Here is a 17,913-nt window from a genome sequence, read left to right as displayed (position 1 = left end):
GTTTCCTGCCTGCCATCCCTGGAGGAGGTTCTGAATGTTAAGTAACAGTTAAGTTAGGGTTATGTTGGCTTGTTTAAATCATCAGTTCATGCTGCAAGCAAGGCCAGGACTATTGCACATTCAACCCACATTCAGGTCAGTGAGCTCACATCTGTAGATTCAGTGTCAGTGAGCTCACATCTCAGTTCTTTATTCAGTATATTCAGTTCTTTATTCTAATAAACTAATTTCTCAAGATTGGCCACAAGATAGCCCAAGTAGAAGATGTGCATCTATTTATCTGAAATATTTTTTTAGCTGTGGTAAGGGATGCCATATTACTTAAGTATTTGTGATCGTGTACTTAGAAAATAGTTAAGTAGGAATCCAGGTTCATAAAAATTAGCTGCGGATTATGCTAATACACTGAATTGATTCTGTTCATCTCTTCTATGACTATGACACAAAGAGTAACAATGAGTTAGAAGAGAAAGATACCTTAAGTTAATATATATAGGGCTTTTTATATTTGCCTAGCTAGAGCAATTAGGCAAGAAAAAGAAATGAAAAACATACAAATTGGATAGGAAGAAGTAAAATAGTCACTATACAGAGATGACATGATACTATATATAAAAAACCCTAAAGATGCCAACAAAAAACTGTTAAAACTAATTTAAAAATTCAGTAAAATTTCAGGATACAAAATCAATATACAGAAATCTGTTGTGTTTCTATATACTAATAATGAAATATCAATATATAATGGAACATTTTATTCAGCCATAAAAATGGATGAAATCTTGCCATTTGCAACAACATGGTAGGAGCTAGAGGGTATAATACTTAGTGAAATAAGTCAGAGAAATACAAATACCATATGATTTCACACATATGTGGAATTTAAGAAGCAAAACATACAAACAAAGGGTTGATCTCTCAATCAAAAACCTCATTCTTTACTATAAAGAACAATCGGATGGTTACCAGAGGGAAGGTGGGTGGGGGGACGGGTGAAATATGTGATGGGGATTAAGAGTACACTTATCTTGATGAGCACTGAGTAATGTACAGAATAGTATCGCTATACTGTATACATGAAACTAATATAACACTGTATGGTAACTATACTGGAATTAACATTAAAAACTTAATAAAAAAGAAAACTATCCCATTTATAATTGCATCAAAAATAATAATATGCCTAGGATCAAATTAAACAAATTAGGTGAAAGACCTGAGAAAACTATAAGCCATTAGTGAAAGAAACTAAAGAAGACATAAACAAATGAAAACATAGTCCGTACTCATGGATTAGAAGAGTTAATATTGTTAAAATGTCCATGCTATCAAAAGCAATATACAGATTCAATTCAATCCCTACTAAAAGTCCAAAGGCATTTTCCACAGAAATAGAACAAACAATCCTAAAATTTGTATGGAACCACAAAAGACCCCAAGTAGTCAAGCAATCTTGAGAAAGGAAAACAAAGCTGGAGGCACCACAAACCTGATTTCAAGCTCTACTACAAAGTTGTAGTCATCAAAACAGTATGGTATTGGCATACAAATAAATACATAGATCAATGTCACATGGTACAGAATCTATAAATAAACTTACATTTATATGATTAGTTAGTTTATGTCAACTAGTTTATTTAACTAATGTCAATTAGTTTATGACAAAGGAGCCAAGAATATACAATGGGAAAGGCCAGTCTTTGCAATAAACGATGCTGGAAAACTGGACAAACACATGGGAAAGAATGAAACTGGACCACTATCTCACACCGTACACAACAATTAAACCAAAATGGATTAGAGACTTGAACATGAGATCGGAAATGATAAAAATCCTAAAGCAAAGCATAATTAATAAGTTCTCTGACACGGATCTTAGTAATGATTTTTTCCATCTAACACCAAAAGCAGAAGCAACAAAAGCAAAAATAAACAAGTGGGACTACATCAAACTAAAGAGCTTCTGTACAGCAAAAGAAACCATCATCAACAAAATTATAAAGCAACCTACTCAATGGGAGAAAATATTTAGAAATCATATATCTGATAAGGGGTTAGTGTCCAAAATATACAAAGAACTCAACTCAATAATCCAAAGAGAGATAGGGAGGGAGACAAACAAACAAACAAAAATGATCCTATTTGAAAAATGGGCAGAGATCTAAATAGACATTTTCCTTAAAACATACAGAGAGCCAACAGGTACATGGACAGATGCTCAACATCACTAATCATCAGAAAATACAAATCAAAACTGTAAGATATCACCTCACACCTGTCAGAACAGCTAATATCAAAAGACAAAAGATAACAAGTGTTGGTGAGGATGTAGAGAAAAGGAGACCCTTGTGCTCTGTTGGTGGGGAAGCAAATTGGTGCAGCCACTCTGCAAAACAGCACTGAGGTTCCTCAAAAAGTTAAAAATAGAGCTACCATATTATCCAGCAATTCCACTTATGGATATTTATCAATAAAAAAACCAAAAACATTCAAAAATATATATGCATCCCCTTGTTCACTGGAACATCATTTACAATAGCCAAGATATGGGAAAAAATCATCAATGCATGAATGGATAAAGAAAATGTGATATATAGATACAGATACATATCACACATACACAGTGGCATGTGATTCAGTCATAGAAAGAATAAAAAGAATAATATGCTAAGTGAAATAAATTAGGCAGGGACAGACAAATAGTGTATGATCTCACTTATATGGGGAATCTAAAACAAATTAAAAAAAATAAGTGAATAGATACAAAGACCAGATTAGTGGCTGCCAGATGTTGGGGGTGGCAGGGTGGGAGAAATGAGTAAAGGAGGTCAAAGGGTACAAACATCCCCCCCTCCAAAATCATATTTTTGTATATGACAAGTTATCTGACTCATAAATGGAACAGAATATTGTTTCAAATTAATAATCATAAGAAGTCAGACACATGAAGGACTTTAACAATCTCCAGAATTATTAGTTAATAAAGGAATGTTAGTTCCACTTATCTGGGAGAAAAAAGTATATGCATTTTATTTATAAGTTGTGACTTAAAAATTGTGAAAGTATGACAGAAGTTTTATATAATAGGGTGTTGAGTAGGAATTATCCTGTTGTCCCAGACTGATTTTGGGGATCTAAAACCAGAAATAAAGAAAGATGTGTTTCTCTTCTAACAGATACAATAAGAAAGGAAAGAATGCAACCCAATCAGATACCACTGTGGCCAGCACCACTACCTGTCTTCCTCTTCCTGCCTAAGGAAAGATGTCTGGTGGGGGGAAGGCCATAAGCTCCTCAAGGAAAACAAGAAACTCCAGGAAAATCGCTAGCAACTGGGGAGATTGGCAGCTTGTTCCTCACTCTGTAATGTGCTTAGGCTGTTCTGAACCTATCCACAAGTAAAGGACAAAAGAATTGCAGGGCAGAGAAAATCGTGTGACAATGTAAAGGAGTCTGTAGTACTACATTTGTCATGTCAGCCATACCCGAATATCCAGTAATTTAAGTTTAACCAGGGAAGGCAGGACACCTGGTAATGAGGTCCTGGCAGCAAGAAGCTATGGGTGTAATGCTCATTCTGAGACCTGAAGGCTGACAAACGAGGACAAGATATTTCCCTATCTCCAACATCCTGGGCAGTCAAGATGCTCATAAATAACCATGAATTTAGCCAGAGAAACAGGAGCAACCATCGTATTCCCCCTACAATAATAGGTTCCTAGAGATGCATTTGTCCTTGCTCTCTCTTCCCCTCTGCCAGTCCTCAATACTAGAGACCTCAGAAAGAAGGAAAGAGTATCCATTTCGTGGCCCTCTCAAACACAGAGACACACAGAATATACACACGTTCTCTCTCTCTCTGTCTCTCCCTCCCTTCCCTGCCCTATCTCTCAGTGCTGCAGAGACAGGAAAACAGAGGCACACTGTGCTTCTTCCCTACTTGAAATACCCTGTCAAGACTGGCAAGTGCTGAGATGGAGTGTAGAGAGACATAGATGAGATTTAAGCCAGGCATGAAGCTTGAGTTTTAAATTAAATTGAAAGGTAATCATTAAAAATGACTGGCACAGTTTCTCAAAAGGTTAAACAGTGAAGTTATCATATAACCCATCAATTTCACTTCTAAATACATAACCAAGAGAAATGAAAACATACAAAACTTGTCCACACAAAAACTTGTACACGAGTATTCATAGCAGCATTACTCATAACAGCCTCAAAGTGAAAACAAACCAAATGTCCATCAAGTGAAGAATGGATAAACAAAATGTAGCATATTGAAATAATGGAATATTATTCAGCCCTATAAAGAAATGAAGTACTGATATATCCTAGACATTGATAAACCTTGAAAATATTATGCTAAGGAAAGGAAGCCAAAATTCAGAAAATAAGAATAACAATTCATGCACCTGGCATTGTTTCCTTGTAAAAGTGGTCAAAACATTTTGTAAAGTATAATTTATATAGTTTACAATTGATAAATATTCACTGAATGAATGAACATATGGTAATAGTGCTAGAAAAATGGAGAACAGCTGGATCTAGGCAAGATAAAGCTTAAGAAGAAAGGACAGGAAGATTGAGTGCCCAAAAGAAACTTAGGAAAGAATAACTAGCAAATGGCTGTGAAATACCTTCATACATCGGGGGAAGAAAAAGTAGCCTTTTAAAATATATTACTCTGAGCACCAAAAATGTAAATGTTCAAATGACATTTTCACCTATTCATTTTTTCCCTAAATTTTCTTCTCCACTAATTGAGATAATGGAAATATGCCTAGGTTTATGCTAATGAGCTAATCCATATAGGGACTATTGGGTTCCATATATTGAATTGCATCGCAAATACAAAAGCCTTCAGTCAATATGATTAAATGTTAGAAGCAGAACTCAAGGGATTCCACTCTGGTAATTCTCAAACTGGTGTTGAGGAATAAGTGTTGTACATGAGATAAGAAAAGTAGGACTGTCTCTCTCTGGGGTGGTCCAGTTCTGCAAAGAAAATCCTTCAAGTCTCCTTAGCTGTCATCATAATCATTTCGATAAGCTCTAGAGGAGCCCAAAAAGTAACTTAAACAAAAAGAAAAGACATACTACAAAGGTGAGCATTGTTTTTTGAGAATTTTCCATGTGAGTTCAGTGTTTTGACAACATAGGTGACAAGCAAAAACAAGTTGTCTTCTGCTCTGAAGTTAGCATTACTTACATGGGCTGATCATCTATTATTTTCTTCATTATTCAACTAACAAGGAATATATTGTAGATCCTGACTTCTAAACTGCCTGTGTCAGGTTATCTTGATAGTCAAAGATGATAAAAATGATGATGATAACGATAATGATGATACCAACAACTTAATATTTACCGAGAGTTTAATATGTAGTCAGGTAATGTATAAGTATTCTAGAAACATCATCTCCTGTATGCAAACAACTGCTCTATGAGATACGTTTTATTACTTACATTTAACTAATGAGTAACTTAGTCAAGTAAGTAAAACAATTTACCCAAGGCTTATAGCTACTGATGGAGTCTTACATGACCCGAGGCAGTCTGGCACTAAAACCTACAAAACAACTGGGTTCAGCTGCTTTCCAGGGAAACACCCATACTGAACAAGGTCAATTCTGGAGAAAATTATGAGGATGAAATCTCATATACTGTGTTCCCACTGGCTACCATGTCCCACCCATCCATCTCTATGATTGCCCAAGACGTTATCTGCTGCTCGTCACTCCAAGTGCCCTTTCCAGCAGCAACAGATTTTTCAATCCTTTCTACTATGAAGGAAAAAAAAAGTGACCTGATGGGCATGCCCACAATTTATGCTTAGGTTATAATGGATGATAGAAGGTCAAGCGTTTAACTGCAGCATAGTTGCTTGTCCATCATTTTTCCAGAGATTATGTCATAATACAAAATAGCCAATTATAGGAACCCAAGACAGCTGTAGAACTGTCTGAGAAGGACTTTTTGGTTAGGTGAGCATTTTGGATTCCTTCACAATGAGCTTCACCTAGAATGAGCCCTATGTTCACTGTTTAGCTCTAAATTCAATAAAGAAGGAAAAGAGGCACATAAAAGCAAGGGAAATGTAAAGTCTCAAGATAAAATCTACAATCCTTAACACAGCTTACTTGTCTGTGCATATGTCTCCAAAATCATCTCTCATCACTTCTTGTCCTCTTTCTTACTTGACCATCACGCATTTCCCAATAGTTTACCAAAGAACCATGGCTTAAACTTTTATTCTCCACATATACCACCCCAACAGCTTGTAATAAAGCTATATCATCTTCCAATTTTCAGTATATACTCTTTTGAAAAACTCTCCCTGAACCTTGAAGTGGTGGTAAGTGTCCCTCCTATGGCCTCCAATGGTAAATAGTTATTATATTGTATAGCAACTGCAAAAATCTGTAACACTCACCAGAATTTAACACCGGATTCATGATGCTTAGTAGTATTTAATCACCTGTGGCAGGGACTGATAACTCCTTCCAATACTCAGTTCTCCTCTGGACAAAGCCCAGGATAAAGCTGGGCTACATGTCCAGACCTCTTTGCCATTAGGTTTGGTCATATGACTCCGTTCTAGTTAATGAAATGTGAACAGTTAATGAACTGTGAGCTATAAGAGCCACTACCACACCTGGTCCACCCAAACCTTCTATGCAATACTCCCTTTTATATTCCCTTTCTATCTGACTGGGAAGGGAATGACCCTATGGTGAGTTTGGAAGCCAAAAGTTAAAATTACAAAATCTCTGGCAGCGTGGGTTTCTAAACAGTTGTTTGCAGCAGACCAAGAAGACACTTCGTCACTTACCTAGAATCTGTTTGGACTTTTACTTGAGAAAGAAACAAGTTGCTTCTTTTTAAATTCTTTTTCTTTGGGGGGTGGGGGAGTCTTTTTATTTAGGATTGGTTCTATCACCTTTATGTTTCCTGGAAACTAGCATAATAACTACGGCACATTAGAAATTTATAAACGTGTTGAATTTTTTAAAAAAATCAAATGAATAAGTAGCATGAATATCTTAAGAAATAGATTCTCTTTTTGTCATGCTAATATAAAAACAGCTAACATGCATTTTATCCTTACTATGTGCCACTGCTTTCTAAGATCATTTATATAAATTACTTAATTCAATCCTCCTAACAATGGTATGAAATAGGTACTATTATTATCTCATTGCACAGATTAGTAAATTGAAGTTTAAATCAGCTTACTCACTACTCAGTGTATCATAATTAGTATCTGGCTGACTCAAGATTTAATCCAAACAATCTGACTCAAAGTCTATATTTTAACCACTCTGAAATAGCTATGTAGAAGTCAGCAATTAAAAAATTCTTCAACTAAAAGAGAATAAAATAATTTCATATTAATAACACTGTCTTGATATAATCCTTTCTAGGAATGAACTAAAATTTCCCAAAAATTTATGATGACACACAATGCCACCTTATGTGTATTTTTTTAATTTTTAAATGTTTATTTATTTTTATGCACAAACCTACAAAGTGAAATTTAAAAAGCTACACTTCATAAATACTTTTCTGAATTGTCTTAATGGGGAAATATGCACTTATTTTTATTTTATCATTCATATCTGACCGTCCAATTCGTTAGCTTTCCTCTCCAGCATCGGCCCTCTAGAACTGACATTCTCTGAACTCAGCTGGGTCTTGACCTCAATCTGTTGTCCAAACAGGTGCAAATTTGCTGCAAAGCATTATAGTCCACTGAAGATTTTACTACCTATCACAAGTTATTTCATTAAATACTTTCATGAACATAAAAAAAAAATTATTTATTTTGATAGAGCACAAGCAGGGAGGGAGAGAGAGAGAGAGAGAGAGAGAGAGAGAGAGAGAGAGAGAGAATGAATCCAAAGCAGTCTCCAGGCTCTGAGCTGTCAGCACAGAGCCTGACGTGGGGCTCAAAGTCACAAACAGCAAGATCATGACCTGAGCTGAAGTCAGACACTTAACCAACTGAGACACCCAGGTGACCCATTTTATGCATATTTTTAAATACCAAGACGGGGCACCTGGGTGGCTCAGTCGGTTAAGCGTCCGACTTCAGCTCAGGTCGTGATCTCGCAGTCCGTGAGTTCGAGCCCTGCGTCGGGCTCTGGGCTGATGTCTCAGAGCCTGGAGCCTGTTTCAGATTCTGTGTCTCCCTCTCTCTGACCCTCCCCCGTTCATGCTCTGTCTCTCTCTGTCTCAAAAATAAATAAAGGTTAAAAAAAATTTTAAAAAAATACCAAGAGATTTAGTTGCTAGGCAGAAAGTCAGTTTTAGATTTAAGGATGAAATTCAAGTTTCAAGGTTCCTAATATTACCTTAAACACTTAATTGGGGTTTTGTCTTCTTCTAGCTCATGTATTTTAACAAACAGCAAATGCCTTAGAGATTTCTTGATTTCATTAACTTACAAGTTTCATTAAATATATAAAATTAGAGCCTGCTCTTAAATCAGTAATCAATTCTTGCACATTTAGAGGCCAATCCTCAGGTTATAATTCACTCAAAATCACTTTATTCTCTAAGTTAAGAAAATTCACTGTGATCTAATATAGTATCATCTTCGTCACATCCAGGAAAAAACCCTTTCCGCACAACCAGATCAATGTCTGTTTTTGAAAATCTAGACTAGATTAATTGAGTTGTGCCTGTTTGGATTTTAATCTTATTATCAGGAGTCTCAGGCTAGCTTCTAACAATTGCTGCTTTTCAGTTTCAAATTCTAGTATGCAAAGTATGTCAAACACACTCACAAGTATGGCCAAGCTTGAAACTTCACTATTATTTAGGTAATAATATACTTCGTGATGGAAGTAAGACAGATGATTTCAAAAAAGCACTAGAATTCATCACTGGATTCAGCTGCAAAATCTATACACTGCCTTACTTTTAGAATTATAATGGTCATATTCTATCTCAGACTCATCTGCTTCCCTCATGTTACAATATCTACAATTAAGGTCACAGTCATTTGTCATGATCATGAATGAAAGATGGCCAAACAGATATTGTCACAACCTCAATGTAAGTCTCCTTTAAAACCTTCTTTTAATAGCTTTTCAAAAGTCCTAAAGTTGTTCAGGAGTAGATAAAAGAACTTTTTTTCAAAGGTTCTTCACACAGAATAATTTTAACTTTTTTCCATATATAAGTAGGACTTAATTTCAAATATAAAAAAGAAAAATATTACCTAAAAACTAGAAATATGTAGTACTATAAATGCTTAGAATGATTATGGATATATTATTTTTTTAATGTGCTATATACATTTTTCCATGCTTCTGTTGCTGTTTGGAAACAACCAAAATTAACTTTATTTTTTGAGAATGACTTTTTTTTTAAGTAATGTCTACACCCAGCATAGGGCTCAGACTCACGACCTCGAGATCAAGAGGTGCACACTGTATCAACTAAGCCAGCCAGATACACGTACACACCCTCAACTTTATTTTTTAAATCTGTTCTGAATAAAGTCTGTAAGTGCAGACTCTGTAGAAAATGATTTTGGGGGGCGCCTGGGTGGCTCAGTCGGTTAAGCCTCCGACTTCAGCTCGGGTCACGATCTCACGGTCGGTGAGTTCGAACCCCGCGTCGGGCTCTGGGCTGATGGCTCAGAGCCTGGAGCCTGCTTCCGATTCTGTGTCTCCCTCTCTCTCTGCCCCTCTCCCGTTCATGCTCTGTCTCTCTCTGTCTCAAAAACAAATAAACGTTACAAAAATATTAAAAAAAAAAAAAAAAGAAAATGATTTTGGGAGAAAGTTTTGAACTAAACAAACTGAAGTTTCTCCACTTTTAAAAATGATGGGATATTAAGGATTTCAGTTTGATTTATTTTAAATACAAAATAGTTATATCTTGAGGTATACCTCTAATTTATTGCCTGGGGAACCATGGTTAAAGCTCGAAAGTCTTTTTTTTTTACTTTAAAAAAATTTTTTTAACGTTTATTTATTTTTGAGAAGAGAGAGATAGAGCATGAGCATGGGAAAAGAGAGAAAGAGGGAGACACAGAATCTGAAACAGGCTCCAGGCTCTGAGCTGTCAGCACAGAGACCAACGCAGGGCTTGAACTCACAGACCATGAAATCAGGACCTAAGCTGAAGTTGGACACTCAACTGACTGAGTCACCCAGGTGCCCCAAGGCTTGAAAGTCTTATTTACAAATTAGGTACTGTTGCCAGAGAGAGAACTTATAGGTATTTTTATCTTTTGCTTAAAAAGAAAATACAAGAACAGTGGCAGTGAGACTTTCTAAACTCTCAAACCTGTGCAGGTTGTAGAATATTTAAAAGACAAGGAGCAATTTGAATAAGAACATAAGATACCAATAGTAGGTTCAAATAATTAAATGTATAATGCACTAACTCAGCTATATTAGGTTCTAGTGGAGATCAAAGTTGATGGTACCAATAGGAGAAAAACCTAATTGAAAAAATTATATTCATTAACAGAGGTATGCAACAGAGTAGGTATTATGAAATGAATTGTGTCCCCCTAAAATTCACATATTGAAGCCTACTCTCCCCCCATGTACCTGTACTTGGAAATAATTAAAGTTAAATGATATCATAAAGGTAGGGCTCTGATCCAATAGGTCTCTTGTCCTTAAAGAGAAGAGATACCAGAGTTCTCTATCCTTCTGTACACAAGGCAACAGGTGTGTGAGGAAACAGAGGGAAAGCGGCTATCTCCAAGCTGGGAACAGAGGCTTCACCAGAGACCAACCTTGATCTTGGTCTTCTAGCCTCCAGAACTGTGAGAAAATACATTTTTGTTGGGTAAGCCACCCAGGACATGGCATGTTGTTATGGCAGCCAGAGCAGACAAATACATTTCTTAAAAATGACTACCATTATTCCTTTCTAACAGATTAATGCAGTTTTGCAACTTGAGTAGCATAGGTGTTCTAGAAATAGCTCCCATAGTGTGCCAGAGAATTGGTCTCTTTGTACAACATATACATCCCTTTATGTTGTCGCCTCCTATCACTCAAACCCCATTTCCTGTCATTTCACAACCCTAACAATATGGAGTTATCTATAAATGTCTATTTGTGACTCTATGTCTTTCTCTGCTCTGAGTTCCTTTCCTCCATTTATCTACCTGGAGAACTCCCACCAACCTTCAGCACCCCAGGTAAGGGCCACCTCTTGCTTTGTGCCACTTTCCTCAACCCTTCTGCACAGCATCATCACTCATTTCTTGGCATTAATTGTATCTGTGTCTTCAGAACATCTAGTGCTTACATGATAGCCTGTCCCAATTATAATTTTGCATATCTGTTCCCCCCAACAGATGTGTAGTTTTTAATAGCAAGGATAATACGGAGTTTGACTCTCTTTATTGAATGGAAGAGAAGAAACTCAGTAAAAGTTTTATTAAAATAAATTGAAAACCTTTGCCTAGGACAGGAGAAACACACATTTCAAGGGTGTTAACACTCTCATTTTAGAAATGCCTTTTAAGAGAGAGAAAAACAAATCCAGTTTAAGTTTATTGAACATTTTTAGCTGGTTACAAATACTTAAAAGGGTGAATTTTTCATTTCATTAGTGACGTTCCCTCCAGTAATAATGAAATAACCCTCATCAAACTATATGAAGGCCAAGGGCATTCCTATGCTTGAAAGCACCAATATTGAAAATAAACAACCAAGAAGTAGTTCTGATTGAAAGCAAATCTAAAGAAAAGTTAAGGATTTGTGAGCAGGCAAAAAGCAAAACTGAAGGAACACTGGATCAAGAGCAAGAAAATCTGTTTTTGTTCCTCATCTGCCAGTCATTAACAATATCCCATGACCAATACAAACAACATATTATGCTCACATGCACACACACACACACACACACACACACACACACACATACACACACACACTTCATCTGTAAAAGGGGGGCATTTATAGCAACTAAATTTTTTCCAGTTTTAACATTTTTCAAGATGTTTAATTATTCTTCATTGAGGTGATTAATTCTTTAAAAAGATTTCTTTAATGTGATTTAAACTTTGTTGTTATGAAGTGATTATGATTTAATATATTATGTTCTGATTTTGAGTTATGACTTTGATATATGTGGTTGAGACTAGTCAATATCACACAACACCTGGTACTCCTGTCCTTCCTCCTTATAGACAGATACCTTTTGTTGACTCACTAATTCATGAAAAATATGCCTCAGAACTTACAATGTGCCAGGCATTAAAGAAAACTAATTTTAAGTAAGGAATTGTCCATTCATAGGCAAATATATGGTCCTTTAAAATTACTAAGAGCCTTCTGATACAGAAATTGCCAGTTTTTAATCTGATTCTTTGTGTATGTATTTGAACATTAGTGTAAAAAATTTAAAAAGCACAAAGTCAAAATTCCTGGTGCTTGAACTGCTATGAAAGATGATATATAATTAATAAGTCAGTTATTTACCCCAAAGTTTGACTTCTCTATTAACAAATGATATTTGTAAAGAAAAATTAAGAAACTTTTTTAAGGGAAATAATAGCCTATATTTGGTTTGTATAAGCATCAGTACTTTCTCATCAATACAACTCTCTTTTGTTGATTTTAGTTATTATAAGCTTAAAAATATCAGTATTATAATGATATCAAAATACAACTTAGAAATATTATGAATTAAAGTGATTTTTATTTTGAGGCAGATTTTCATTTGAATTAATCAGAATGTTTTACATTTTCTTATTTATATTTCCAATTTGTTAGCAAAATAACTACACTGCACTGAAGACCATCTGTGACTGTGTAGACCTTCTGGAAATTACACAGAGATATGACACAGCATAGCCAAGGCTGTATGATAATATCCTCTTTGAAGAGTTTAGGGCAGAGTTCCTCAAACTGGGGTTCCTTTGCATATTCTCTAACATCCTCCAGTTCTCAGATTTTAGAAAAATTGAGCTTGAGCTTGATCCATTCTATCCCATGTTCATTGTTAGAAGGTCCACTAAGTTCACCAAAGAGTCAGAACATTTGTTTGATCTTTCACATTTTCATTCACTCAACTCCTGAATCTTCTGCTCCCCTTATCCCCCATTTAGGTTCTGGATGCTGCATAATTAATCATTTAATCTGTAACCATTCTGGCCACACTATGCCAGGAATAAGACTCAGTGGGATAAAACATGGGCTCTTACTCATACTTCCATTTTATTCCATATCAAAGTCCCCATATTAGATCCTCCATATTCTGTTTTCTCACATTAACCTGATCCCTTTCTCTGAGTTTGATAAAAATTATTTTATTTTTTTTAATGTTTATTTATTTATTTTGAAAGAGAGAGGGCAGAGAGGGAGGGAGAAAGAATCCCAAGTAGGCTCCGGGATGTCAGCACAGAGCCTGATGCAGAGCTCAGTCTCACGAACCATGAAATCATGACTTGAGCTGGAACCGAGAGTCTAATGCTTAACTGACTGAGCCATCCAGGTGCCCCAATAAAGATGATTTTATATTCAAGACAATGCCATAATGTGAATACTATACAGTATAAAACAAGGTACAATGAGACAAGAACCCTGGAGAATAGGATAAGAGACAAAAGACTCTACTGCTTTATAAGCTTCTGATGTCCCTGTGACCTTGGTCACATTGCTTCATATCACTAAGCCACAATTTCTCCATCTGTAGTGATAATCCCCACATTCCACACTGGTTTGCTATGACAAATGCAATAACTGGTATGGAAATGCACTATAATATAAATATATCATATATTTATATATTATATTTTATATATTATATAAATTCTCCATAATGTAAATATTCTTATTTATTTTAAGTATCTAATAATATATAATCATATATATATGATATATATATATATATATCATATATATATATATCATATATATATATATACACAAAGTTTTCAGTCTAATTCCTGGCCCTGGTAAATAAATGCTTAAAATATAGTAGCAATTTTAAAACATGTTTATAGTATGTGCACTTGTTGCTATTTCTTATAATTCAACCAGACAAATGAAACCTTTGCAAAATTACAAGGTCTGAGAATATAAAATACTAAAGAGGAGCCCCAATCCAAATTAAGTTCTTGAACTTTAACACAAGAAAAATAGCTTCAGAAACATACTGTTAGGGATGTTTATGTCATCTAATCCACAATATTTCTTCCATTTATATATCCTATAGATATAAATGAAGGGAAAACACACAGGAGATACTTCAGTTTGTAGCTCCTTCCATCAATTGATGATCACAGCTAAGAAAGCTTATTGTAGCTACAGGAAGAGTTGGAGATTTTTCCTCTCTCTCATTGCAGCCTAGAGACTTGTGGCTGAGAAAATGATAAGTAAATAAGTAAATACAAGACCACTAAGGAACCACAAAAAGACACAGAAACTACCCCCAGAAGAGTATATTGTGTATGATGATTGGATGTATCAGCATTGTTCCATTTAGCACCATATCCATATTTTATGTGAGTGAAGGTAGAAGGAAGCTCCCAGGGAATTGATACTAAAGGTGTCTCAAAAATTACTGAAAGTCGTGTTTATAGTTTTCCTTCAATTCTGTGCTTTTAACTTATTTTTAAGAAAAGGAAAGATGTTTTGGCTACCATATATATCGTCTAGCAGATGTTCATTAAAAATTCTTGTAAAGTAAGTATGCCCGAAGGACTCAGGCATTCTGTTCCAGCTTAGTAAAAGTCAAAATTAATATTAGACAAGTATAATTTGCCTCTTGGCCTCAATTAGCAAGTTCATCATCTTAAACCAAAGTAAACAATGAGAAAAGGTATGAAAGATGCCAATGAACTGAAAGAGGAGGGAAATTGGGTTGACCTCAGACTCCATCAGTTTCTAACAAACCTTCTACTTCTTGGATTGCTTATGACCAGAGTGCTTTTTATTTTGTCCTACTTACCAAGGGCTTTGTTTCATCTTCATCTTTGAAATAGTAGAGCTGATCTCCCTTGAGCACAAACCAGCGAGTATGCCAAGTCTTGACAAAGCCTCCTTGCTTCCTCAGCCACCCACACTTCATGGCATTATTCCGCCCTTGGCCTTGTTGGGGGTTCTCGGTGGAGTCATTGTTCTCCTCCATTATCAAGCTGATGAACTTTCCTATTTAGCAAAGAAAGAAAGAAAGAAAGAAAGAAAGAAAGAAAGAAAGAAAGAAAATTAGGTATTCTGATATATTCAATTCCCTCTAAAATTACTTCTGTCCCTTAAAAAAAAAAGCAGGAAGAGTGAAAAACGCGTATCAACTCATTTGCCAGATTTCCAGAGGCAAACCACAGACCTGACAACAATACGCTTGGAGAAACCTTGGGGAAAGTTTATTGTATCTTCCTTTAAGGAACAAGTCAGCTGGGTGATAATATTCCTTTTTTCCTAAGTAGAACTAAAGAATGGGTAAGTTCTACAGGTAGTGTGTTAAGAAGCAAGTTTTGAAAATAAACGAAAACCCCAGCAAAAATACAATTCTCATGATAATGAGACTCTGTGTCTGGCGTGCACTGATTGTGTCCTGCTTGTGCAGGCCTGTGATTATCTGAGCAAACACTAGACCAACACATGTTAAAGTTTAAAGAGACTATTTTTAAAACCTCAATGGAAGACATTTGTTCTACATATGTGAAAATTTCTCAAGATGTATCTGTCCCCCATTCTCCCAAAGTATCCCCTTGAAGTTTCTTTGGCTGGTCAGGAATTAGTGCAGCTGAAACATTCTAGGCGGAAAAAAAACCTGCTTGGACAGTTGAGTTTCCTTCAACTCCAGGAGTGGGTGGTGCACTCCAGCTGCATGAGGAAGAACATTTCAAGGTTATGTGTGAAGGAGGATAGTGTCATACACACTCTACATGGCAAGAAAATGAGTTTATCGTGGAAGAAATATTAATCCACAGGTGAGAAGTTAACTACCACAGTAACAACAGAGGAGGTGGCTTTCTGGGAAAGCTGCAGACAAGTAGTCAAGAATATGACATTTTCCTATCCTAAAAGTGTCCTGAAAATTCTTGCTAATGTTTATTTCTAAGCACTTTTCTCAGGAAATGAAAAGTCCAGTCTTTACCCTGTGTCTTTGAGGAAGATGTAAGAATACAGATTAATTAATAAAACATGGAATATTCCTGTTTGGCATATTCATGCACAGACCTCTTTTTTCTGCTTGATTTCAGAAGACAAGTTGTCCTTCTGTGTAGCCTTTATTTTCAACACTAATTTTTCACTTGATTTGTATGTACAGAATCCTGGTTATAAATTCCATATAGTTTTCATTGTCAGTCTTTGGTCATTTACATTTCTTCCTTAAAGGTCCAGGGTCAAACTCCACATTGGGCCTCTAGGTTTTTTTGAATTTTGTCCTGCTATTCTGGTTGCAGGGATGAAGCAAAACTTTGGTTCTAATTCTCCTTATTTTGATCATTTCAACCATCTTAGTAGTTTTGTCTCTTCCACCGGCATGCATTGCAACCTATCTGCATCCTTGCTTTTAAGCTTCAAGGAGGTCGCTTAACTACCATCAGTCTCATTCAGTACCCACTTTTCCCTTTCTTATACTGAAATATCCTCTTCATTAACAGCCGCATCTCTGCAAAACATCTCAAAGCTTCCTTTGCTCTATAGGGCAATCCCATGAGAGAAGCCATTTAGTGCAGGAAACATTCTCCCATCTTGTGTGTGCCTGTGTGTGTGCAGACTGGATCACGCCTGATGCTTCATGTTTGTTATGCCCTTAGGACAGGAATTTCCACTCTTTTTTCTTTCAGAGTACTTCAGCTAGTATAAAGAGCCAAGTAAACCTCATTCTAAATGAACAATAAATGCTGTAACATAATTTAGATAATAAGCATGCTTATTTAGACCACTCTAAATCATCTTTTTTGGCTTCCTAGTATTTAAACTGTTCACATCTACACAACTTGCTATTTCATCATCATCCATTTATTCTTTGACCAAATATCTTAACTTATAAAGTTGAATAAGACCTTAAAACAAACATTCCAACATATGCACACACATGCAGACATACACAAATATTTCTAATTCATTGTACAAAACAAAATTTTTTCAGGCTCTTTTTTTCCCTTTCATCTCATATTCATGTTTTCTATTAAATTTGAAAAATCCCTGCTAACATGCTTCAAGGTAGTTAGTAACCTACCATTAGTAACATAAAAAATACAAGCGCCTAATTCTGCCTTTGTCTACCATTAGTATCTGAATAAAAAATGTGTGCACATTAGAACGTGGTTCATGATTCCCCTGCCTCAGTCTTTTATAAATCCAGTGAAATCAATAACAGTATCACCCACTGAACTCCTGGCTATCATATGTTTTCATGACTTCAGAATCATCAGAAAGTCTTTTAACAGTACTGGTTGTAACAATTCACTGAAACATGAATGAAAGCAGATGGTATCATATTCCAGAGAAAATAATACCATGACTATTGTTGGATGAGTAAAATTAAGTTTTACTGAAGTAACTGTGAGTTTTATAGAGAAGTTTTGATATTCTGCAGAAATTAGAAGGTTCAAATTCTACCCTTCATCTTTAAAATGAGGATGCTGTATTGGATCATTTCTCACTATGGTCCCTGAGAAATTTCAGCACTCTGAAATCTACCATCTCTGTAATTCCATAAGCACATAGACACCAGATATCATCAACACCTAGTACAACGTCTGACATATGGCGAAGTCAATCAATGTCTGCTGGATTCATAAATTTTGCAATAGGTTTGGTGCTAGATATCTAAAAGTGAACATGATCACCCCCTGAAATCTGATCCTGCCCAAAACCTGATCTTAATAAGTGGTACCATGATACTCCCAGTTAAGGAAGGGAGGAAGAAAAGAAAAGAAAAGAAAAGAAAAGAAAAGAAAAGAAAAGAAAA

At 35.7% G+C, this 17,913-nt stretch overlaps 1 protein-coding gene and 1 long non-coding RNA gene across 2 annotated transcripts in view; one reads left to right on the top strand and one right to left on the bottom strand.

The window, feature by feature from the left end:
- Positions 1–17,913, bottom strand: part of ARHGAP24 (Rho GTPase activating protein 24) — a 516,123-nt gene that overhangs the window by 409,086 nt on the left and 89,124 nt on the right. Inside the window, exon 2 of the mRNA XM_049632110.1 lies at positions 14,935–15,134. Coding sequence (XP_049488067.1) covers positions 14,935–15,114 — 180 coding nt within the window. The 5' untranslated portion in view covers positions 15,115–15,134. The remainder of the gene's footprint in view (positions 1–14,934; positions 15,135–17,913) is intronic.
- On the top strand, positions 9,475–10,243 carry LOC125923675 (uncharacterized). Its single transcript, XR_007458128.1, has 2 exons — positions 9,475–9,555; positions 10,170–10,243. It is a non-coding gene; the product is annotated as an uncharacterized LOC125923675 (long non-coding RNA).

The sequence above is a fragment of the Panthera uncia genome, chromosome B1, assembly GCF_023721935.1.
Source record: "Panthera uncia isolate 11264 chromosome B1, Puncia_PCG_1.0, whole genome shotgun sequence".
Classification (NCBI taxonomy): domain Eukaryota; kingdom Metazoa; phylum Chordata; class Mammalia; order Carnivora; family Felidae; genus Panthera; species Panthera uncia.
Note: the sequence above shows the minus strand (reverse complement) of the source record. Positions and strands in the feature narration are given on the sequence as shown.